Raw genomic sequence first — 26,314 nt, 5'->3', positions numbered from 1 at the left:
AGGGGAGAAGGTGGTGACGGATCTGCTCCTCTGTAAACTTGCTATACTGCTATGTGCTATCAGCAGGGAAGGCATCCCGAACAACGGTCATCGACTCTAAAATGTACAATAAAGTAACACCGCGTGCTTATTTTAGCCATCTTTGCTAGACTCCTGAATCTTCCTTCACCTGTGCGTTTTCGCTTGGTCACCGTACATTTGGACTTGCACTGAAGATAGAGAAAATCCATGGGGATATTAGATAGCCTTTTCGGGCTACACATTGGGATTATACATTGATTTGGGTGGACATTTTTCGCAAACACTTTGCATTTTTGAAGAAACGACCTCTGCTGTGCCATATCTTCACGACATTGAAAGTGACGTATCTGGTTACAAGGTAAATCCGTTTTTACTGTGCGGAGTATTCCGCGTTCCTGTGGTCAGTGGTTCACTATTGTCGTTGTTATCGCAGGTCATTTTAGTGTAGGACCTCGTAGTGGAAGAAAATAGTCTGTTTTTGCATGGAGCCACGTTGTGCTCTCTGTTTTTATGCCTACAAATACATGTATATGTTTTACAGTGATGGTTGTTACCAACACCATCTATGGTAGGCTATTGCTTTTTGTTTCCATTGGCATTTTAGGAATACACAACCTATAGGATCTGTCCCGAATTTATGTTTTTTTTTGCGACCAGTTGTCTATATTCTCTACAAATACGAACAATGTCAGCATCATCAAATTTAGAAACCTTCAATGAGTGGTGTCCTTGTTATGAATATATCACAATTGGTATGTTCATTATAGCCTAGCCTACTTTTTACAAATAGCCTTCATCATAATTTGTTTTGTAATCATTTGTGCTGTTATTGAAGTCTTTATATTATTCTTTATTGTGGCCTATCAGTTATAATGAAACGCACGTCATTTGTCCAAAGGGTTAAATATATTAGAAGAATAAAGACAGTGCAAAAACGTCCTTATCCTTATTAATAGTTCTCTTTACTGGTAATTAAGTTATATTTGAAGGAAAAATATTGACTGATATTTTTACAAAATTAACCTAAATAAGTTGTTTGTGATCAGTGTGTGTGTGTGTGTGTGTGTGTGTGGAGGGGGGTATGTGTGTTGGCCATGTTAATAGCAGGCCATGTTGTCTAATGATGGCTTCATTTTATTTTGGCCTACAACTCATTAAAGACGGCCAATGTCACATCAAAAAGTTATGCGCATATTCAGGACAGAGAATGGGAGGTTGAAATGCGCTTTTGTTTCGATCTGACAGTTGGGGCCTTGGTCTCCGGAGCTCCAGACATGGCAGACCAGAAGGAAACATTTGGACTGCAAAATTCGCCCAGCGGGTCAGAGTCAAAGGAATTACACACTGAGAGTAAAGCAGAGAAACAAAATGGAACTTCGAGCAAATCTCCATCCTCCCAGACGACATATATTCAACAGGTCAGCTTTACACGCTATTTTGTACTTCAGGTCTCAAGTCACTGCCTAGGTGTTGTTCTGGACCTGTATCTAGGCCTACGTATTAAATATGGATATCTGTAAACGACTCATAAGAGGAGTACGTGCACTGCAAACTTTTCAGACCTTAGTGTGCATAAAAACGTAGAATTACCATTGTTTTGAACTATAGCCTATAGGCTACAAAGTTTCGTGAAATGATCATGTCAATCAATTCGATGAATCGCTTGGTAGTTGGTTACCGTAGTCTAGTCCTGCAATTATTGCAGTTTCGTGTATTTTCTTTGTGAGATTTTATTATCTGCCTATTTATAGTCAATTCACAGAATTTATAGGCTAGTTATTTAATAGGCTTAATGGGAAATGATGGTATACTATTTCAGAATATTAGCCTATTGTTTCACGAGGTAGCCCAATGTGAATGGTAGGCTAATATGAAAAGATATTATGTCTAGGTTTTTGTTAAACTATTATGGAATTTATACCACAGTGCAACATTTATCCTGTATGAATGACATGACATATGCATAATACTAACTGGGCTAAATAATCTTACCAATTGGTCGTCTCCACTGCAAGAAAGGTCATATTGGTATTCCTTTTACTTGTCTAATTTTGAAGGGAATGGAGGGGATAAAAGTGTACCTGCATGAGAGGGAATTGTGGGCGAAGTTTCATGAGGTGGGGACGGAGATGATCATCACCAAAGCGGGAAGGTAAGAGAGCAACAACTGCTTATACTGGCATTAACGGATTATGCAAATACGTTTGAGAAACATACAATTGCATGTGAGGTTATGTTTGAATCATTATTAGTAAATAAGAATGGTCAGCATTTAGTGGTTTTAGTTTTGACAGTGCTGTCTGAAAAAGTTATTTCGTCCATACATTTGCTGTAGACCTATGTCCACGGAGAAAATAGATTTTTACAAATCTTTTTGTGTTGCAATAGTGATAGCTATACTGATGCTGTACTCGTTTTCTAGAGGGAGGCCTACTGTATTTACACTTCATTCTTTACCAATGTACCACGGCATAGTTCCCTAAATACATCTAAAGGGATATAGTCGGTTTGAGACTAGTTTTTGGGCAGATAAATGTACACTAAACATGCTTTATAGCCTATATATCCTCAATTATTTTAATCCTGTCATTTTTTCCACCCTTTTGTTGTCTTTTTCTAAATTGGATGTATGATATTACTTTTTCTTTCTTTATTATTTCCTTATATTCTTCACGTTTGCCATATTGAAAGCATTATCGAGTGACTTTTCAAGACAAAAAGGCCAACACGGTAATTGGGCTTATTGGGTAGACCTGTCCTGCTCAGTGTCTCTCACGGAATATGGTTGAGATATTCTTCTACCTCAACTTAGTGTGAACTTGAATATGCATGATGGTCGGTGGTCTCTGCTCATGTTAACAAATCGTCTTGTGGCTCTTAGGTAGCCTATTTATTATTCATTTCAGCTATGTCTCAATATCCTTCCAGTCTGCACTAGGTTCGTGTTTTTTTCTCAACTGCATAAAGCAGTCTTTATATTCTGTCCATTCATTTTCCCGTTATTGGCTTGAGACGTTATTATCCCTCCCGCCCTCGTTATTAACCAGCCCTTACCCCTTTCCATCACCTCGCGGCTGCCTCTTTATTCAGGCAGGTCACCCGTTTGAGAAACAGCTTGTAGGCCTGGAGGCTTGGATCCCAATCGGCGTGCGACAGCAATTTCTGACGTTTTTCCCAACCTGATAGACCCCATTTCATCAGGGTACTTGTGTAAACGTTCTGAACATATGCACGTATGTTACCATGCATCTGGTTACCATGCATCTGGTTTTAGTGACGCATTTGATGCAAAAGCAGCTAACGTTTATTTCACCGTGAAACTATAGGCTCTTCCTTAATACATGTTTTATTTTGTTGAAGTATGCATTCGCTTCAGTTGTTGCATGTGTGAAATTATGCAGTCGTTTCCAAACGAACAAAATATATATTAGGCTACCTAATTCCCTTACATTTTATTATGTTTGATTGATTGTTGTTCTACCTTTCATTTGGTTATGCATAGGCTATCTGACGTTGATAGCATATACATGCATTGTGAACCAGTGGGTTCACACACACCCTGACCCACCCCAAAAGACGTGCAGTGTATGCATAGTTGGTCATATGTTGATCTTTTAAGATAGCTAAGTTTGGAACAAGTTGTGGGCTTCTATGCAACGACTGTGCGTCAAGGTCGTATAATTTCCTTAAATTTGACAGTGTGATTTCGGAAGTAATCAATTGATATTAAATTGAGTTGAATATCGACTCTTGTCTATAAATGTGATTGCATAGACTGTAAATAATCAGAAATGTCCTTAAGGAAATATACGGTAACTTCAATCACCAATAGCCTATAGCAGGCATAATGTATTAATGTATGCACTTACATTGTGTAACTATATTGTTTCATTTGCAGGCGAATGTTTCCCAGCTTCAAAGTGAAGGTCACTGGATTGAACCCTAAAACGAAATACATACTCCTGATGGATGTCGTGCCTGCGGACGACCATCGCTACAAGTTCGCGGATAATAAATGGTGTGTACGACTTTAACAAATACGGTTCCTCTGGGATCGCATCAGAGCTAATGTCCACAGCCTTATGACAATAAGTAGCCTACCTGTATACAAGATATGAACATGTCATATGTAGCCTATTTTTTGACCCAGGATGTTTCACCTTGTAATGAGGTGTTTTCTGTTTGCAGAGTGCAACACCCCTACTGAGTTTTAATAACTTTACAATGCATTTCTGAGGCATATGGGTCTATAGCTATCAGGCTATTGCATATAGATAGAAGGAAACTGTAGTCAATGTGCAATAAAGTAGCCTAGTATTAGGTCGTGTCCAGTTTATGTAAATAAAGTATTATACTTCACACATTGGAATGAGGTTTATAATCAGTCCTGGGACTTTTTTTTATTGAAATTAGGTTGGCCTACAATTTATGGCCAGATTTTATATTCGAGGGCGTTTACTGGTTCTTTAGCAAACTATTCATTATAGCTCAAATGTCTCAAAACGTTGATGTTTTGAGATATGCAGACTTAGCCTAAGTACTAAACGTTTACCAATTCTGAAGAAGAAATAGCTTCCGTGTGGTGTAGGGGGATCCTTGGCAAATGCTGGGGAGTTGTTCTGACTACCGACTAGAGGTGGTTTATGCGAATTAATGAACTCATATTTGTGTTGATGTTTCCTTTGGTGAGGGTGTAGATCTCTTTAGACAGCTCTGAAATACAATCTTCACCATCAGCGAAACACAGCCTATAAACACTAGTTGTTAGTGTCATGTCCATCTGGTCAAGAATGCCTTGTTTGGGTCAGTGGTTTTCAATGGCGAATACCGCCGATAATGATCCGTTCAGCGCATGTTGTGGAACTAATCTGCTTTTGGTCAAGTAGCCTAGGTTACTGTAAGAAAATAACGTTCGCCCTTGCAAAATAGCTTATTGGTTATGCTAATTGGGCTGACCCAACCCAACTGTCCACGTAGCACGACACACCTAATGTAGACTATTAAATTAAATAAAATAAAATATATATTTTAATTATTGTCGCGTAATAGCCATTTTTACAATACTTCGTCATTCTTATTCCAACGGGTTGAGAGTACAGGCTAAACAAAATTAGGCTATAGCTTACGCGGACAATACTACAAACCAAAGGCTAGGCTACAACTAAAGGCATTTCTCAAACCTTACATTTCCTTAACTGGATAACCTTGATAAAATCTCCAGTTTTGGAACAAACCCCAAGCCTACTTCCAAATAGCCTAACTGAATTTATTTCTAAGAAGCCTTGGCTACATATTAGGCTAAACCACTATTTCTGATGAAAGGGGAAAGGGAGCCTAAGCATTTTCATGAACAGCATATTTTAATTGTGAGAAAGTATTTTTCATGAGTGGAACAACTTTGTAGGTTAGAGGTCGCTTTTATCTGCTCACATAAGCGTAGGCCTATCGTACCATTTATAGTTGGGTTAATTTAGCTGTGATTTGAGTGTAAAACGCTGACTTTGGTTCTGTGATTCAGGTCCGTGACCGGGAAAGCCGAACCTGCCATGCCCGGGAGGCTCTACGTTCACCCGGACTCTCCTGCGACGGGGGCGCATTGGATGAGGCAACTTGTCTCTTTCCAGAAGCTGAAACTGACGAATAACCACCTGGATCCTTTTGGACACGTATGTGTTACTTAACTCTTCATATGTTACGGCTTTGTCTGCAAGATGCTTGATGAATTTCGTAAAGGATTATAATGATTAACACATCATCTGCATGCATTAGTACAGACAAGAGGTCAGATGGCATCCGCTTCTTTCTTTTTAACGACCTATTATTATGAACTCCCAAGACCCCAGATTTTGTGATCCATGTCGGAAACAAAACAGCAAACAAAAACATCAATTACATCATCTATTTTCTTCGATGTTAAAAATTGTGATTTTGGCTAGATATTTTATGGGGTCGGGGGGTGTGGGTGACATTTTGGCCAAATTGCACATCTCAACAGAGAATGCAGGATTGGACAGATTACAATAACATACAATACAACAGTCATATCACGTATATATAGGACATAACAACAGCCCCATGCTATAGTTGACAATCCCAAAAACAATAGTGGTTGTTATATAACTTGAAATAAGGAAGTAGATAATGCACAAATAAACCAATTAAAAATTATATAAAGCTAAGTGATACACTTCCTCTATCCATCTCTTGAATTATAACAGGCAGGAAAGTAATATCAATATCAACTTCCTTGTTACTTCTAATTGTATGAAGCTGATAAGAATTGCAGTTGGTGGAACCTACTCTTTCTGCCCAGAGTGAAGCAAATATGTGATATTACTTCAGCATAACACACTGGGTGCAAACTAAAACACTATAAAAGGTCAGCACAAAATCAGTCACAGATCTAATAGCGACTTGTAGTCATTGATGATAGCTGTAGTAGGGAGTATGTTGATTGGAAATCATTTTGTATTGTTTGCATGTGTTGAAGTCAGTAATAGATTTTACTCACTTTGACTATCACTTACAGCACCATCTTCTGCCTGATCACATGACTCCATTGGCGGTGTGTGAGAATTGATAGTGATTTTTGCCTTGCCAAAACCCAGCTAGTAGAATGAAATTGGAGCTCAGTTCAGTTGGAATGTGAACGGTGTTGTAAATTTCGCGGCCAGAATGCATTTTTGATTGGTTGCAGTGGTTCCTGGCTTGCCCTCTTTCGTGTCCAGGAAGTACCATGGGATTCATAAATGAAATACTGGTGCCGAGCCAAAAAAAAAATCCATCAGCTTGTTGGTCCAGCTGGCTGAAATAACTTTGAGACGATTTATAATTACTAGCTTCAGACGTGGAGCTAAAACATGTCGGTGAGGTAGCTTGAGCCAGGAGGGACCTGAAACGTCTGGAAATTAGACAGAGCAGAGCAGGACCTCACCTCCTCAGCCAGAGAGCATGCTGCTATAGACCAGTCTCTCCTATAGCGTTTTGAAACCATTTCCATTGGTTGAAATTCATGTTTTTTATTACTGTATGTTTGGAAATGACTATGAATGTGAGTTTATTGAAGGGATTTCTGATATTCCTATGATAGATTTCTACAGTTAATTGTATATGGTCAATGTTAACATGTATCTTAATGACTATCTATATATTTTGTTTCTTATTCTCAATAATTTAGATGGTATAATCTCAGCTATTTGGGTTACATGTTGCTAATTGAGCCTTTCGTGTCTATCTGATACCAATAGTATGCATATAAACATACAGTATAATTACCCATTTTCAACTTAGCACCTACGGTTTATCCAACACAACACTTATCACAAGCCTAAACTATGGCTTTGATCTTCCTCTAGACTTGCGAAACATTTTTCCACGTTATTCATCTTCTCCAAAATGTGCTGGCGCTGGTGTGCTCGTCCAATCCTCCCCACACATGTTTTTGCCAGCTGGGTGGGTTGTGGATATCTCACTGTTTATGTTCGAATGGCAGTGTGAGATGAGCAATAGATGATGGTGTACAAATTCTGCTAATCCAAAGTCTTCAGAAAGCTCTCTGATGTGGAGGAACTTGAAAGGCAGCCGCAGGGGACCCAGGGTGATCCCTCACTATCATTAAATACTATCATACAGAGTCGGGGGGGAATGGAGATGCAGAGAGCCAGGCAGCAGAGAAGGCGTGTGCTGGAGGCCTAGTGGGTGGTCTGGTCTGCTCTACTCTGGTCGCCCCTTCAGACAGACAGACAGACAGACATGCAGGGAACCAACCCACAGTATGTCTGTCTGTGCTTCTTGTTGTTGTTTTTGTAAGAAATTAACACAATACTTTTAGTGTATAGGTTACATGACAGACGTGGGAGTTAATTGTAACCTTGTCTTCTATCTACATGTTGTAAATCAAATCATCCCAATGGTTTGTATCATTGTGAATCTGTTAGCCAGATAAAGGGGACACCTTTCAGTTGTTCAACTGAATGCATTCCACTGAAATGTGTCTGCCGCATTTAACCCAACCTCTCTGATTCAGAGAGGTGCGTGGTGGTGCCTTAATCGACATCCACGTCATCAGTGCCCGGGGAACAGTGGGTTAACTGCCTTGCCCAGGGGCAGAACGACAGATGTTTACCTTGTCAGTAACTTGTACATTTGCAGTGCAGGTGATATACGCTGATGTTCATCATTTATTTTTAAGTCCCCAACCAACCTTCATTGAAGGCTTTGTGATGGGATTGGTGAATGTGAAGATACAGTGCCTTCGGAAAGTATTCAGACCCCTTGACTTTTTCCACATTTTGCTACTTTACAGCCCTATTCTAACATTTATTCAATTGTTTTTCCCCCCTCATCAATCTGCACACAATACCCCATAATAACACAGCAAAAACAGTTTTGTTAATGTTTGCTAATTTATACAAAAATAGAAAACTGAAATATCGCATTAACATAAGTATTAAGAACCTTTACTCAGTTCTTTGTTGAAGCACCTTTGGCAGTAATTACAGATCGAGTCTTCTTGGGTATGACGCTACACGCATGGCACACCTGTATTTGTGGAATTTTTCTCATTCCTCTCTGCAGATCCTCTCAAGATCTGTTAGGTTAGATGGGGAGTGTTGCAGCTATTTTCAGGTCTCTCCAGAGATGTTTGATTGGGTTCAAGTCCGGGCTCTGGCTGGGCCACTTAAGGACATTCAGAGACTTGTCCCGAAGCTACTCCTGCGGTGTCTTGGCTGTGTGCTTAGGGGATGTTGTCCTGTTGGAAGGTAAACCTTCGCCACAGTCTGAGGTCCTGAGCACTCTGGAGCAGATTTTCATCAAGGATCTCTCAGTACTTTGTTCCGTTCATCTTTCCCTCAATCCTGACTAGTCCCCCAATCCCTGCCACTGAAAAACATCCCCACAGCATGAAACATGCCACCACCATGCTTCACAGTAGGGATGGTGCCAGGTTTCCAAGAGTGACGTGTGGCATTCAGGCCAAAGAGTTCAATCATGGTTTCATCAGACCAGATAATCTTGTTTTTCATGGTCTGAGAGTCTTTAGGTGCCTTTTGGCAAACTCCAAGCGGACTGTCATGTGCCTTTTACTGAGGAGTGGCTTCCGTCTGGCCACTCTACCATTAAGGCCTGATTGGTGGAGTGCTGCAGCGATGGTTGTCCATCTGTAAGGTTCTCTGATCTCCACAGAGAAACTCTAGAGCTCTGTCAAAGTGATCATTGGGTTCCTGGTCACCTCCCTAAAGAAGGCCCTTCTCCCCTGATTGCTCAATTAGGCCGGGCAGCCAGCTCTAAGAAGAATCTTCTTCCATTTAGAATGGTGGAGGCCGCTGTGTTCTTGTGGATCTTTAATGCTGCACACACTTTTTAGTATCTTTCCCCAGATCTGTGCCTAGACACAATCCTGTCTCGGAGCTCTATGGGACAATTCCTTCGACCTCATGGCTTGGATTTTGCTCTGACATGCACTGTCAACTTTGGGACCTTATATAGACAGGTGTGTGCCTTTCCAAATCATGTCCAATCAATTTAATTTACCACAGGTGGACTCCAATCAAGTTGTAGAAACATCTCAAGGATGATCAATGGAAACAGGATGCATCTGAGCTTAATTTCAAGACTCATAGCAAAGGGTCTGAATACTTCCATAAATGAGATGTTTTTTATTTTTAATACATTTGCAAAAATGTATACAAACCTGTTTTCGCTTTGTCAATATGGGGTATTGGGATTTTTTACATTTAATTCCCTTTTTACAATAAGGCTGTAACATAACAAAAAATGAAAAAGTCAATGGGACTGAATACTTTCCAAAAATATTCACACCCCTTGACATGTTCAACATTTTGTTGTGTTACAGCCTGAATTTAAAATTGATTTAATTTAGATCTTTTTTGTCACTGGCCTACACACAAAACCCCATAATATCAAAGTGTACTTGTGTTTTTCAAAATTTTTACAAATTAATTTCAAATGAAAATATGAAATGGCTTGAGTCAATAAGTACTCAACCCCTTTGTTATGGCAAGCCTAAATAAGTTCAGGAGTAAAGATGTGCTCAACAAGTCACATAATAAATTACATGGACTCACGCTGTATGCAATAATAGTGTTGAACATGATTTTTGAATGACTACCTCATCTCTGCACTCCATACATACAATTATCTCTCAGTCGAGCAGTGAATTTCAAAAACAGATTCAACCACAAAGACCAGGGAGGTTTTCCAATGCCTCGCAAAGGCACCTATTGGTAGATGGGTAAACAGCAACAACAAAACAGACATTGAATATCTATTTGAGCATGGTGAAGTTATTAATTACACTTTGGAAGGTGCATTAATTAATACACCCAGTCACTACAAAGATAGAGGCGTCCTTCTTAACTCTGTTGCCGGAGAGGAAGGAAACTGCTCAGGGATTTCACTATGATGCTGCCATTAACAACATTGTAGTTACTCCACAATACTAACCTAATTGACAGAATGAAAATAAGGAAGCATTCCATACATTGCATTCTGTTTCCAACTAGTCACTAAAGTAGTACTGAAAATACAAAGTGTTATGTTTGGGGCAAATCCAATATAACACATTAGGGAGTATCACTCTCCATATTTTCAAGCATAGTGGTGGCTGCATCATGTTATGGGAATACTTCTAAACGTTAATGACTGGCGAGTTTTTCAGGATAAAAAAAGAAACGGTATGGAGCTAAGCACAGGCAAAATCCTAGAGGAAAACCTGGTTGAGTCTGCTTTCCACCAGACACTAGAAGATTAATTCACCTTTCAGTGTGACAATAACCTAAAACACAAGGTCAAATCTACATGGGAGTTGCTTACCAAGAAGAGAGTGAATGTTCCTAAGTGGCCGAGTTACAGTTTTGACTTAAATCTACTTGAAAATCTATGGCAAGATCTGAAAATGCTTGTCTAGCAATGATCAACAACCAATATGACAGAGCTTGAAGAATTTTGAAAATAATAAGTGGGCAAATGGTCCACAATCCAGGTGTGGAATGTTCTTAGAGACTTACCCAGAAAGACTCACAGCTGTAGTCGCTGCCAAAGGTGCTTCTACAAAGTATTAACTCAGGGTTGTGAATACTTATTTGAATGAGATATTTCTGTATTTTATTTTCAGTAAATTTGCAAACATTTCTAAAAAAAAAATTTCACTCTGTTATTATTGGGTATTGTGTATGAGTCAGAAAAAATATATATTTAATCAATTTTGAATTCAGGCTGTAACAACGAAATTTGGAATAAGTCAAGGGGTATGACTGAAGGAACTGTAGCTCGTTTTCTCCCACAGTATTTATCTGATTCAGTGTTTTATAAATCTCAAAAATACTTCAGCTTTGACCCATTGTATTATCATGTAGAACATCAACCTGAGTCATAATGCATTTCCAGTGTTGGCTGTTGAAAGACGTTGACCCATTTTTGTTAAGAAGACAATCAATTTCATTGTACACTGACCTACTATCAAGGTGCTTTTGGAAAATTCACAGTGGATCCCAATTTACTCTCTATTTTGAGGTTAAATTGTTCCATCAGTTGTGAGAATCCATTGAGGCCATGTCTTTGTAGTCAGCGCATCCTCTCCCTTTTCTCTGCAGCGTGCTTGAAAGGCACAACAAAAAAACTACAGATAACAGATAAGAGGAATACCCGAGGGGCAAGGGTTCCTGAGGAGGTGAAGGAGAAAAACACTGTTATCTCTAAATTTAATGAAATTAAAAACCATTAGATTGCTCACGGCTGATGCCCATGACTCCATAGTATGTCAGACCAATTAAGACTAAAGCCTGAGAAGAGTTCATGGCTCAAGTTCAACTGGGTGGACCGCCGTCTTAATGTCGCCAGCCTGGCCAGTGGTAGTAGTCATCACTTGGCACAAACTAGGTTAGGGGTCAGGGGGAAAGCATGGAAAGAGAAGATGTTCACGTGTTACAATGGGAACTCTTCTCTTTTGACATATGTGCATTATCATGTAATGTAAACAGCGTTGTATGTATGTATTTATTTATTACTGAATGCATTACTGTCATACCCTTCAGTGATGGGCTTGTAGAGTTAGGCAACATATAAACTATGCACACATTTAGATTTTGACTGTACATTCTATCGTCAAATATATTTACATGCTTTTTCTTCCGAATTGCTATGATTAGACCTATTGGTATATTCACGGTTTTATGAAATACGTTGTATGTTCTATATTAGTATGTTTTTGTTCGAAGCAACAGCAATAATATTTTGTCTTTATCTTCATTGTCTTGAATGGGTTTGGATTTATTTGAATGTGATTTTGATAATATCAGAATTTGGGTTTTGGCGGGATTATGCATCAGGAGAAATTGTCAAAATACAAAAGGCGTTTAATGGAATACATTTCTCTCTTCAGATTATCCTCAACTCCATGCATAAATACCAACCCAGGATTCACATCGTGAAAGCGGATGAAAATAATGGCTTTGGCTCCAAAAACACGGCGTTCTGTACCCACGTATTCCCCGAGACTGCCTTCATTGCGGTAACATCTTACCAGAACCACAAGGTAGGCCTAAGCCTTCGATTTTGGACATATTTACGCAGTGGTATTATGTATGTAAGAATAGCCTAAATTTGTGTGAATTTGCAAGTGCATTATAAATGTCTAAGGCTAATTACAATCAGTTTAGAACGAATGAAAACGTTTTGGCATATGGAGATATCGAATTGTTGCATTGCCCTTGCCTTCTCAATTAAAAGTAACAACGTCACAACACATATAGTCTATAAAATCACTTCATGGATAAATCGAAATCAGTTCCTGAACATCAGAATGTAGGCCCACATTGCTGCTAAAGACGTGCCGGGAAGATGGAAAACTGATAAATGGGCTGATTATCAAAGATTGAATAATATAGCGGATGGAGTGTATCCTCTCGCCACAAATGGAGTCTGATGTAGGCCTATGTCACCATGAGCAGTGGCAGAACATGAGGTTCACGTCTGATTATCACTGATATCATATTCAGATTATTGACAGATGTGAATATTGGTCGGGGAAACCGCATGTCCGAAATATTGGACAAAGCACGACCTCAAGACACTTTAGGAAATTTCAACTGGTGCAGTTTCATTAAATTTTAGTGAATGATACGGATTGCAGATAAGGCTCAGGGAGTAAGTATAAAGTCCATACATTTTGAACGTTTTATTATATGCTTATATGTGCTTTATTATGTTCGAGCTTTATAAATAGTGTATTATTAACAGGCTACTACAGTTATTATTATGACTATGCATATTATTTCTAATATTAGAGAAAATGTAGGTGTTAGCCTGTAGCCTGTAAGAAATAGGCCTAAACCAACTTGTTTTTTTTTAGCCCGAAGTTGCAATAAATCTCGAAATAGTATATATTGTGATGAATATCGATTACAAAAAATCTATTTATGCATGCCTGTATTTTATTTGTATAATGTAAATGTAGACTAATTAATTCACAGGTTCGAACATGATTTCGCACATGAACGAAAATATTAACTGTTTAGCGTCCTGCTTTCTTTAAAAAATATTTAAAGTACAAGTTTGTCACTGACTTCAGAGCATTTCAGTATTTAATAATATTTATTCGTCTTTATGCAATTAATGGTTACGGTTAGACACAATCCGTCTCCCATGGTACGCTCAGGGTTGTTAATTAATCAGAAAGCCAACTTCCTCACTTGAATATATTTTTTTACTCAAATGTGATGTAGGCCTATATAAATTATTTTCAAAATATTTTCAGACTGAAATGAAACCACTAAGAAAAATATAGGCATAGTCTATTTTACAAACCTGCACTTAAATCCCTGGAAGATAAATGGTTAAAGTGTTTTAATTTACTTATTAAGTAAGTTTTAAATTCAAAAGTGGGTATATTTTCAATCATGTAGTGTGATATTGTCCTCTATGAACGTTCAAACATGCAACCACCTGTTGCATGCGCTTTATTTTGGCTGCGCATTGGAACGTTTATTTACAAAGAGAAGACAAAGAGAAATCATATCAAACGATTACATTTTCCTCAAATCCGACCAGGCATACGCATAATCTTAGGAGTGTTGCCCAATCATTTCTGCGTCCGTTTAACATCCGTTTTTAACTATGTCTGAGTCAGATTTTTACTGTGGGACAGAGGGAATGTGCAGAGGGTAAGGACCCTTAATGTGTCCTGAGCCAATCCGAATTCCCAAAGACTCTGAGAAACAGGAAATACAAATGACTGAAACTCTGAAGAAAACATTAATTAAAATCAGGGAGTTTGAGGGCTCCTGAGAATGCAACATGGGCTAATTATTATTATTAGGCCTGCCAGACTTCCAGACAAACAGTCTATTCTGATTTCCTCAACTTTTACCACGAATACCTAATCAAAGAATGTTACATCTGCCAATTAAGCTAAGAAAAAGTTATCATGCCATGCCTTTTGGGGGAACTCGCACCACCTGTTAACAGTTTATTCAGAACGGCCAAACATGCCCATGCATATACTTGAATTGAAAACAAAACATTTCCTTCTGAATAAACTATTTCGAAAACAACTCGCCTTTTCATATCTTCTGTTCTCAAATTAGTTAGTTCTATACAGGCTACAGAAAACACTGGGCCTAGGCCTATGAATCTGAACGTATTGGCTAACTCTTACAATTTATATTTGCATTGTGGTAAATAGGCCTGATTAACAAATGCAGTAATCTATTATGGCTGAATGTTTGTCATGATTGCTATCCTTGGTAGTCAAGGCAAGTAGGCTATCTAACGACCCAGCATTGGTAACAACTTGCTTTGTATTTAACGGGGTGTTTAGGCCTATAAATGTCTCCAGAATTGTTAGGAAACTGTCACCCCAGGCTTGTAGTTTTTTCACACGAACAGGGTTAGTTCATGCATGGCGCTTTCATGCAACGGCACACTATACAATATGTATACCTTTGGGCTCAGTTTGGAAAAATTCCTACATTTGTATAGTCTGGTATGAATTCGTCCAATTGTAAATATACTGTATGTAACCTGGTTGACCTGCATTAACATTTCGTGCCATTAACATTTGCATTCACTATGCTATTCAAATTTGAAGATAGCATTCTTTTTCATGCCACCCTTTGTAATTTCATAGGCCTTTTCACCTGAAACACCTTAAATTATCCTGCATAGGCCTAATTTACAATTAGATAGGGATATTAAGCGATTAAATATCAGTTAGACTTTTAGGTAGGCCTATAGCCTATTTTGTTGAGCATGTGTAGGCTACAAGTTATTTTTGCAAACATTTTGTACCACCAACAGTTATTTTCAAAATGATTGCTTTTTTAATAAGCTAGTTACTTTTTGAGAAATCATTTTGAGAATCATGTTATTGAAATATGGTAAGATTCAATACCCTCATACTCCTGTATTATCCACACTATCCACATTATCCACACTATCCACATTATCCACACTATCCACATTATCCACACTATCCACATTATCCACACTATCCACATTATCCACACTATCCACATTATCCACACTTTATTCTACATTTGCTTCCCAAAGAAAATCTAGACTATTGCCAAACGCACAGTGCATTAACGAGAAGCTAAAAACGTGTATGTCTCAATGAGATATATTTTACAAGGTTTCGTAGAAAGTGAAAGCCAGCGCGTGGACAAAAATCCAGGTTTATTGTGAGGCATGAAACACAGCAGACCAGCCAACTAATTAGGCCTACCTGCCAGAAACCGCGTGCCCTGCATTCTGTTGAATCTCAAATCGTAATTTTTGCGGCTGTTAGAACTTCATTCCATTATCCATTATCCAAAATCTATGGCTTTGGTCCAATCTGGAAAATAATATAATTGTTTCCTAGATGGGCTACTTGTTCTCTACACTGTAAAAAGTAACTGCTTAACCCATTAAAGAAATTGAGTAGTGGCTACTAAAATGTATCCAGTAGTCATTAAAACTCAAATCGTACTAACTCATATGTCATTACGATTTCTTATCACTTAATATTTTCGAGTACTGTTTATTATTGAGTAAATAACTTTGTGTTCTGCTAATATAGTTCGTTTTTACAAATTATGATTAATTAAGGTTTTAAAGTCAATCTGGCATTTATTAAATAAGTTGTACTTTCTCGATTTCAATGTTTTACATCTTTACTTAATATAATAAAGTAGTAGTCAGACATTGATCTTTGAGTAAAAACACTGGATTTATCTGTGTTTTTCTGATGTATAATTAATTACATTTTTGCAAGTTATGAATTCCTAATAGTGCCATGTGGCTCTGTTTTTAGTGGATTGTGGGTAATTCAAAATGTTTACACTTTATGATACTTCTACACAATGTTGTATGCATGTTTGAAGAAAGTAAATTATATTTCTAAAATAGTATTAAGCAGTATGTTGTGCTGAGTTGTAATTGATCATGATGAACACATATCAAAACCATTAGACAAATTGATGTTCAATATTGAGACAAGTCATTCCCACCGTCAACAAGGTGTGCAGCACTCTTAATGAGAGGTATATGTAGCATCCTGTAATGCTCACAGCTCTACCTCCACTTACTGCTAGAGGAATGAGTACTGTGCTCAACAATGCCTGCTAAGGTGGGTTAAAATACGAAATTTTCAAATAGATACACATTTTAAACATGAAGACACGATCACTCAAAATTACCAATCAGAACTACTTATGCTTGAAAAAAAATTGTCACAAAGGTAAATCATTTAAGTAGAAGGGACCCTAAATGTATATGTTCACTACAACAAAAATTAATGTTCAGGTAATGTCAAAAGTTATAGTTCAGAAAACAATGCAATTTAGTGTCAAAAAGTTCACACAAAAAAAACTGTTAAGTATTTTACAACTTAAAAAATGAAGTTATAAAGTGACATCACCATATATGTTTAAGTATTGAACACTGAAATACTTTGAGTTGGGTTACTCGATTGGTTCTAGGCAAGGGTTTCCACACAAAAGAAATTGTTAGCAGGGCTAATGACCTTTTACAGTATATAGCTCCATGGGAAATTACGTTTCTGGCATCAACTTTAGATCTGTAGCCTGATCCACTTTAATATGTATAGAGTTGTATAGTACAGCAAGCTAATGTTAGATGATAGAACGTTTTCATATTTACATTAAATTAATGAAATATGTTTTTCAGAATTAAATTGTGTGCTTAATGGTCTGAGCACATGGTAATGTAATCTACATGTTAATAACTAAACCAGGGGCACAGCAACCAACTAGTACAGTAGGCCTATTATGCCAATGCTTTTGTGAGGTTTCTTTCCTTTTGAGTGCTTATTTGAAAAGTTAAGATTGTCATACAACTACTGACCAGCGTGTGTGTGTGTGTGTGGACCTATGGCCAGTGTTTCATCCTAAAACCATCTTGATGCTTTATGATGTTCCACATGGGAGGGTGAAGAAGCTGGTTTTGAGTGAAGATGTCTTTGAAGAGGCTTTGAAGGACACAACAAGTCCTTCTCACAGAATATAGGAAAAAGGAAATGTGTATGACATTGGGATGTAAAGTTTTCTTTTTACATTAAATTGTAGGCTAATTGACGGTTGAATCACTTATGACAAATGTGCGGTCTGTTTTGCAGATAACCCAACTTAAGATAGAGAACAACCCGTTTGCCAAAGGCTTTCGTGGGAGTGATGACATGGAGCTCCACCGGATGTCCAGAATGCAAAGGTAGGACCTATTACAGTCACAAAGAGACCCATGATCGCCAATGGCTAAGCTTTGATTCAGTGGTTGACTTTTCTAACTCTAATAATCCAATATTACCATCATTAGAGGTTGTTTGGCACACTACATGGTAAACTGGAAGCATGCATTAGACAATGTAACCACAATTAGATAAGGATTACTGACATTCTAATCACAGTGTCACTTCACAAGCACCATTGTAATCCCTGAATCAGTGAAATGCAAACCAGATGAGTGTTATTTTCAGTGAGACCCACCACCCCCTGCCCCCCTATCCCCAGCTGAGTAAGTGTAGTTCTTGAGCAGGGGCCAATCTTCATGTCCCAGGGCTTTTTATGGCTGATCTGGCATGGCCTTCTGAACTAGCGACATCTCCCTCTTTACCGGGAGGGATATTCCTACCAGTCGTCTGTGCATTGATGATATGGCTGGTCCAGCATTAGCATCGACCACATGGCTCTTTTCCCTATTCACTCCAGATGAGTACTTTCACATGCATCCACACAGTGTGGAAAACACATTTTCAAAGAAGAAAATCTGGTTTGAAACTTGCCCAGATCGGCCAACAAAGGCGTTGTAAGGGCTTTCAAACAGAGAATTCCTAAATCTGAGAAAAATGTTAAAGGACTTTGGTTTACCATGCGCAAGTGACACTTTGCCTCCCATACATTTTATTTGGAATGGGAGAACAGAACATTCTCTCTAATTAGCCACTGCAGGTGAATCTAATTTTCGTAGTTTTGGTTGACTATGATTTTCCACATTGGGTGATGTGGTACACATTTAGCTAATTTTATAGTGGAATTAGTGAGAGAAGACAGAACAGTTTGGATGTTTGTCCTTTTTCTCCAAAACTATTTTACCTGCACACATAATCCATTTTTTATTCATCACTGGCGTGTTCACAAATCTATATTGTATATTTAATATTGGGTTATCTCAGTCAGATGTTGATTAAGTTGGTTTATGTCACAATATAATACTTCTGCAAGTGGGATAGTTATTTTGTATAGACATTTGTAAATTGATTTCAATTGGCCAAAGGCCAAACCACACCATAACTCCGACATGCCACTGTCCTGTCTTGCCAAGTACAGTAAGCTCAGCACATCTGGTCTTGGTTAATATTTCCAAGGGAGAGCTTATTGCAAGATGAGGTCACTGGTTCAAAAGAAACAGTCAAAGAAACAGAAGTAGCAAAAATGGTCCATTCATAGATCCTCTAGATTAATGCAACTGGAATAAATGCCTTTCTTTCCACTGGAAACCAATCCTCCCGAACACTTTCTCAGTGGATCCTAAGTGGGTGTGACTCATTGATAGTCCGTGTGGTTTGTTAGTATTGAGAAGGGTATAGTGTCAGATCATTGGATGAAAGAGACAGTGTATACAAGTCAGCCATGGTTAATGACTTAGGTCAGGGGCAGTTCTCAAGTAACATATCCATCTTCTTTTGCATGTGAAAAACCATGATGAATGCAAATAAATGAATACTAAAGATAATTAGGATGATTGATTTAGGATAATTAGGTGATGATTAAAGGTCCAATGCAGTCATTTTTATCTCAATATCAAATCATGTCTGTGTAACAATTAAGTACCTTACAGTGATAGTTTTCAATTAAAATGGTTAAAAAAAATTTTTTTAAATAGCTTCTTAGCAAAGAGCAATTTCTCAAGCAAGAATTGTTCTTGTACTGTCTTTGAATGGTCTGAATGGGGAAGGAAACCAAGAAAACTAGCTGTTTGGAACTCTATTTCTTATTGTCTATGAACTCATTTACTGGCTGAAATTCAGGCCGTCTTTTCAAACAGCTCTTACACAAACATTTTACAATTTCACAGGATTATTCCAACCTCAGTGTGGAAATATATATAAAACACAAGAAAATCACATTTGACTGCACTGGGTCTTTAATAATCACTACTATTAGTAATAGTAATGGTAATTATAGTAGTTGTAGTAGTAGTACTAGTGGTGGTGATATGAAAACATTCTTTCCATGACATGGACTGAGCAGGTGAATCCAGATGAAATGATCCCTTATTGATGTAACTTGTTAAATCTACTTCAAATCAGTGTAGATGAAGGGGAGGAGACAGGTTCAATGATTTTTTCAAGCCTTGAGACAATTGAGACATGGATTGTGTGTGTGCCATTCAGAGGGTGAATGGGCAAGACAAGATATTGATGTGCCTTTGAACGGGGTATTATAGTAGGTGCCAGGTGCACCGGTTTGACTGTGAAGAACTGCAACACTGCTGGGTTTTTCATGCTAAACAGTTTCCTATGTGGTCCACCAAGAATGGTCCACCACCCAAAGGACATCCAGACAACTTGAGACAAATGTGGGTAGCATTGGAGTCAACATGGGCCAGAATCCCTGTGGAACGTTTTTGACACCTTGTAATGTCCATGTCCCGGTGAATTAAGGCTGTTCTGAGGGAAAAGGGCGAGCGACTCAATATTAGGAAGGTGTTCCAAATGTTTTGTACACTCAGTGTAAATGGAAGAAGCATACAGTACTATAAGTGTTATGATCATTTCGTAACCCTATGTGTGTGTGTGTGTGTGTGTGTGTGTGTGTGTGTGTGTGTGTGTGTGTGTGTGTGTGTGTGTGTGTGTGTGTGTGTGTGTGTGTGTGTGTGTGTGTGTGTGTGTGTGTGTGTGTGTGTGTGTGTGTGTGTGTGTGTGTGTGTGTTTGCAGCACTAAGGAATACCCAGTGGTCCCTCGCAGTACGGTGCGCCAGAGGGTGGGCACAAGCCAGAGCCCATTCAGTGGGGAGGTGCAGGTTATGGTCACTCCCAGTGGCCTGGCCTCCCAGTACACCCAGTGTGAGAATGGGGTCACCAGCACCTCACAGGACCTCCTGCCCCAGTCTGGCTGTTACCCCCTCCCCCACGAGCACAGCCAGGACTACCATTGCATCAAGAGGAAAGGTGGGCCAGGCTATCATGATATATGCATGCCAATGGAATGGGTTGTTGGAAGCATATAAAAGGGAAAACATAGTTGATTACTAATGTATAAATATATCAATTGTTTTGCTCAGCTGATTAGTCTACAATATGTGTAAATACTGCAGCTGTAACTGTTTCCTGTCTGTCTGTAGTGGATGATGACTGTCACTCAGGGGAGCACACCTACAAGAAGGCTTACCTGGAGAGCTCCTCCAGCGAGGACGACCATTACTACCGTCCCGTCAGCTACCCACAGAGCCTGGGCCTGCCCGGGGGGCCCTACAGGACCGAGTCTGGCCAGAGGCAGGCCTGTATGTACGCCAGCGCCTCCCAAGGGGCTGAGCCAGTCCCCAGCCTGGAGGACATCAGCTGCAACACCTGGGCCAGTGTTTCGCCCTATGGCAGCTGCTCCGTCACCTCCATGCAGCCAATGGAGCGGCTGCCCTACCAGCACTTCTCCGCCCACTTTACCTCGGGGCCCCTGGTGTCCAGACTGAGCGGGGTGGCAAGCCACGCCTCCCCGCAGCTGGGCGAAGCCCATCACGCCATGTACCAGGGCCCCATGGCCCACCAGACACTGGGCCGCCAGTGTAGCCCTGGGGCAGGCATCCAGTCGCCCACCGCAGGTCTCCAAGGCAATGAGTACCTGTACTCGCACGGGATCCCGCGCACGCTGTCGCCTCATCAGTACCACACAGTGCACAGCGTCAGCATCATGCCAGAGTGGAATGAGAGCAGCTAAAATAACTTTCTTCATAGGGAAGGATAGAGAAGTTGGATAAAAAAAGGCCCTTGATAAGGTTGGGCTTTAGATAAATCTATATTTATATTTTTGAAGCAGTACAGTACGGCAGTGCAGTCTCATGAGATTAATGAGGCATGACCGCCTAGAGCATTGGACTTTGGTGCTCAGAGGAACTGCGTGACTGTCTTTGCAGTTGACTTCTTACTGTGCCTAAAGGCAAACATCATGAGGGCAAAACAAGGTGGAGAAAAGCATTGGCCATGAAGTTAAGGAGACTTATAAGGAAACTAAACAAGTTTAAAACCCAATGCTTTTGCATGAGTAACAGAAGCACAGACGTGGCTTCATCGGGAGACCCCTATTTTAAAACTGTTCTGTTTTGATAGTGTATTTTACGTCTTGGTGTTGCATTATCAATGTTTTTTTTCTGCTGCCAATAGAAAGCTCTTTTACCTTTATCCTGTAGATTTGTAGATTTAAAATTTTGTGGAAAAAAATACCTCCCGGTTTTCATTTTATTTGTTTTTTTGTTGTTGTGAACTGCTTACCTTCTATATTGAACAAAAATAAACGCAACATGCAACAATTTCAACGAATATACTGAGTTACAAGTTCATAAAAGGAAATCAGTCAACTGAAATACATTTATTAGGCGCACATCTATGGATTTCACATGACTGGGCAGGGGAGCAGCCATGGGTGGGCCTGGGAGGGCATAGACCCACCCACTGGGGAGCCAGGCCCAGCCAATCAGAATATGTTTTTTTTTCGCACAAAAGGGATTTATTACAGTACTCATCAGTTTCATCAGCTGTCCAGCTGACTGGTCTCAGACAATCTCGCAGGTGAAGAAGCCAGGTGTGGAGGTCCTAGGCTGGCGTGGTTACACATGGTCTGAGGTTGTGAGGCCGGTTGGATGTACTGCCAAATTTTCTAAAACGACTTGATGCGGCTTAAATAAGCCGACTTGATGCGGCTTATTTAATTCACTGGCAACAGCTCTGGTGGAATTTCCTGCAGTCAGCATGCCAATTGAACGCTCCCTCAAAACTTGAGACATCTGTGTTATTTTGTGTTATGACAAAACTGCACAATTTAGAGTGGCCTTTTATTGTCTCCTCCACAAGTTGCACCTGTGTAATGATCATGCTGTTTAATCTGCTTCTTGATATGTTACACCTGTCAGGTGGATGGATTATCTTGGCAAAGGAGAAATGCTCACTAACAGGGATGTAAACAAATTTGTGCACAACATTTTAAGAGAAACACACTTTTTGTGCGTATGAAACATTTCTGGGATCTTTTATTTCAGCTCATGGAACACTTTACATGTTGCATTTATATTTTGTTCAGTATAAAACCGTTCTACAGAAATTCAGAGGCTGTGATTATTTTTTGTGGCTCTTTTGAAAAAAGTACTTGTTGAATTAATGGGTGATTTGTCAATCAACATTTCTAAGAGTAGAAAACATACTAGATACTTACGAAAAACATTGCATTGGTCTGCATTAGTTTGAATAAAATAGCAGAAAAAAATAGTCCTTAGAGTGACAGTATGTGACAGTATGTACTGTAGAGGAAGTGTGTATTGATATCCTCTCTAACCCTGGCATGGAGCAACACACACTTTGACATGGAAACAATTTGTTATTTGCAGTAAGTCTAGGAACAGTGTGTGAAAAATGGACCCAGTATTCGCTTGCAACAACCCGCATGAAAAAATACTATAGGATATTATGGCATGAATACTAAAAGTATTCACTAGTGTTTTTGCCAACTTCACTGTAGTATACTGTAGTATTTGCAGTTAACTACAGTATAAATACTGTAGTAAAATAACTAGTGTATATACTATAGTAATTAATGTAGTGTTTTTGCAGATTGTAGTATACTGTAGTATTTACTGTAGTATTTAATATAATGTTTTTCTTTTATTATCTTTGACATAGAAATGGAGGATTTCTCCCAGAGTAAACCTACTAGAGAAATATTAAAAGGCCAAATTTTCCACAACCTGTAGGTACGACTGGGGTCTGAACAGATAGCTCAGAGCTCCTGCTCTTCTCTATAACCTCTATAACACATTATATGGTCTATACTTGGAATGTAGGTTTCTCACTTATGGGTGGCACAAATTGGGATATGGGAGGGGAATCGTAAGGGTATATGCAATTAAATACTTTAGTATTTACTATAGTTAAACTGTAGTGTTTTTGAGGACTGTAGTGTTTAAGGATATTGGTGAAAACCACAGTATTTTTTTGTGGATAATACTGTAGTATTTACTATAGTATTATACACTATGCTACCAAATTCTACAGTAAATACTACACATGATCGAGGGATACTACAGTGTGTAGTATACTATTCTACAGTATACTACAACATTCTATAGTAAGTACTACTCATGATCGTGGGATACTACAGTGTAGTATAGTATTCTACAGTATACTACAGTTTACTGCAGAATAATATAGTAAGTACTGTAGTATTCTATAGTAAACTGTAGTATTTTGCAATGGGGAGAAAGCTAAGAAACAAGAAACCTTCTCAAATAGCAGGTATAGTTCTCATTCAGACACGGCCCTTATAAGAGATTGAAGCCAGCATTGCTGAAAAGGTGATTGCATATTATGAAAACTTTTTTTAATCCAATTTTTATTAGTAGACTTATTTTCCATGTTGTACCGAGCAAATGTGTTGTATATCAATATTTTCATTTATGTTTTGACAACTGGCACTTCTCCCATGACTACAGTCATAAACTCAAACTGAGCAAACAACAAAGATATGTATGGTATATATGATTTAACAATGTGGAATGTAAAGGACGAGAGGCACAGATTATTAATGACAAACCATGATCGTGTAAAAGCATGGTCACTGCAGAGATTATACACGATCTAAACATGCACATCAATACATACATTCTGCCAATATATGGAAGTCATGGTATATGTTAAAGGTGAGTTTGACGAATGTACAAAGACTTATTTTTGAATTACTTGTAGTTGATAGAATGCTACTTGTCAATAGTATTTATTTTTTTCCCATATTCTAAATCAACTTGCTCCTGTTGTATCAAAAGTTAAACTTGTAATTCGGTCCTGTTCTTTTTGTTACTTTGTTATTTAGGCTCCATTTATTTTCTTTTTTAATCATACTGCTTTAGAAATCAGGACATTCATTTAGATGTCAAACGTCTAAGAGAGAGAGAGAGGTGGATTATGTTGCTGTAAATAAACACATGTAAATAGAATAAAGAATACTTGCAATACATTTAAGAGCATTCTGTCTTTTCTCATTTGACCTCTTTTTTTATGATGCTTTTTGTCCTTTGTTTACATACACATCATTTGTATAAAAACAACAAGTTGAAAATCTTGTCATCACAGTGTAGGTGGCAGCAGTAACTAATTGTGCCTAATTGTTCCCAGCATCTCTTGATTCAACTGATAATCCTGAGGATTAAAGGTCTGCTGTCTGGCCAACCCCTCTGAGCCCCTCATAAATTGTGTGTGTGTGGTGCTGGTTCACACAATCTAGTCAACCCCTTGGGTGCAGTTGAACGGTTACCTTAGACATCGAGGACATATTGACCAGAGTGCACCACTCCTTGACCACTGTTTCAAACCACAGCCTGATGCACACATTGTATTTTTTTACAGAACAGTTTGTTGTTGGACAGTCTAAATCAGGCTTGGAAGGTTCTCACTCACATTAATTCACTTCATGATCAGGACCATTTATGATGAAGTGTCCTCTCCTACATAGCACACAGTTTTTTAGAATGATCTAATTGAAAGCTATATCAATTCATTATGCTACAAACAATTTCTGTAAAAAATGTGGATGTGGACAAGTTTGATGTTGTAACGGGTAAAGAATGAGATGCAGCGCACGGAGTGGCAAAGCTCTATCGATCAATGTGAAATTATTTTCTTGGTTGAGTTAGTGGAAGTATACAAATGTGGATCTTAATTTGATCACTCTTTTGTTGCCGAGAATTTTTGCTGTGCTGCAGGAAGTACAGATGAGCTTCGTGATTTGCATAAATTCACTGTAAATCCACACTAAACAGAGTTATATTAACAGTAATCCACTTTTCATGTAGCCTCATTTTGACCAGCTAATTGCCTAACCACTGATCAAGTAACATTATGGAGTAAACGTTCAAATCCTGTTGCTACAGGATTATTTTGCTGTGACAATACAGGTCAAATTAAGATCCAAAACCTGTAACAATTCATTTCACATCCCAGCACACAGATGTGTCACTCGGTATAAGAGGATATCACAAGATGATAAGATGATACATTACATGACCAAAAGTATATGGACACCTGCTCATCGAACAGCTCATTCATGCTTCTACACCTGCATTGCTTGCTGTTTGGGGTTTTAGGCTGGGTTTCTGTACAGCACTTTGAGATATCAGCTGACGAAGGGCTATATAAATACATTTGATTTGATTTGATTCAAAAATCTTGGGGATTAATATGGAGTTGGTCCACCCTTTGGTGCCATAACAGCCATAACAGGGACTTGCTTCCATTCAGCCACAAGAGCATTAGTGAGGTCGGGCACTGATGTTGGCCGATTAGGCCTGGCTCGCAGTCGGCGTTTCAATTCATCCCAAAGGAGTTCGATGGGGTTGAGGTCAGGGCTCTGTGCAGGTCAGTCAAGTTCTTCCACATCAATCTTGACAAACCATTTCAATATGGACCTCGCTTTGTGCACGGGGGCATTGTCATGCTGAAAAATGAAAGAGCCTTAAACCAAAATGTTGCTACAAAGTTGGAAGCACACAATTGTCTAGAATGTCATTGTATGCTGTA

General features: G+C 38.8%; 1 protein-coding gene across 1 annotated transcript; it reads left to right on the top strand.

Annotated features, from left to right (window-relative positions):
* LOC112236835 (T-box transcription factor TBX5-A-like) lies at window positions 1-22,042 on the top strand. The gene is made up of 9 exons (XM_024405437.1): window positions 1-379; window positions 1,267-1,439; window positions 2,079-2,173; window positions 3,920-4,039; window positions 5,540-5,687; window positions 12,425-12,577; window positions 17,660-17,751; window positions 20,478-20,710; window positions 20,884-22,042. Exons 2-9 carry the CDS (start codon window positions 1,296-1,298, stop codon window positions 21,471-21,473), a joined length of 1,575 nt encoding a protein of 524 aa, XP_024261205.1. The 5' UTR covers window positions 1-379; window positions 1,267-1,295; the 3' UTR covers window positions 21,474-22,042.
* The last annotated feature ends 4,272 nt before the right edge of the window (window positions 22,043-26,314 follow it).

Source organism: Oncorhynchus tshawytscha, linkage group LG20, assembly GCF_018296145.1.
Source record: "Oncorhynchus tshawytscha isolate Ot180627B linkage group LG20, Otsh_v2.0, whole genome shotgun sequence".
Taxonomy (NCBI): Eukaryota; Metazoa; Chordata; class Actinopteri; order Salmoniformes; family Salmonidae; genus Oncorhynchus; species Oncorhynchus tshawytscha.
Note: the sequence above shows the minus strand (reverse complement) of the source record. Positions and strands in the feature narration are given on the sequence as shown.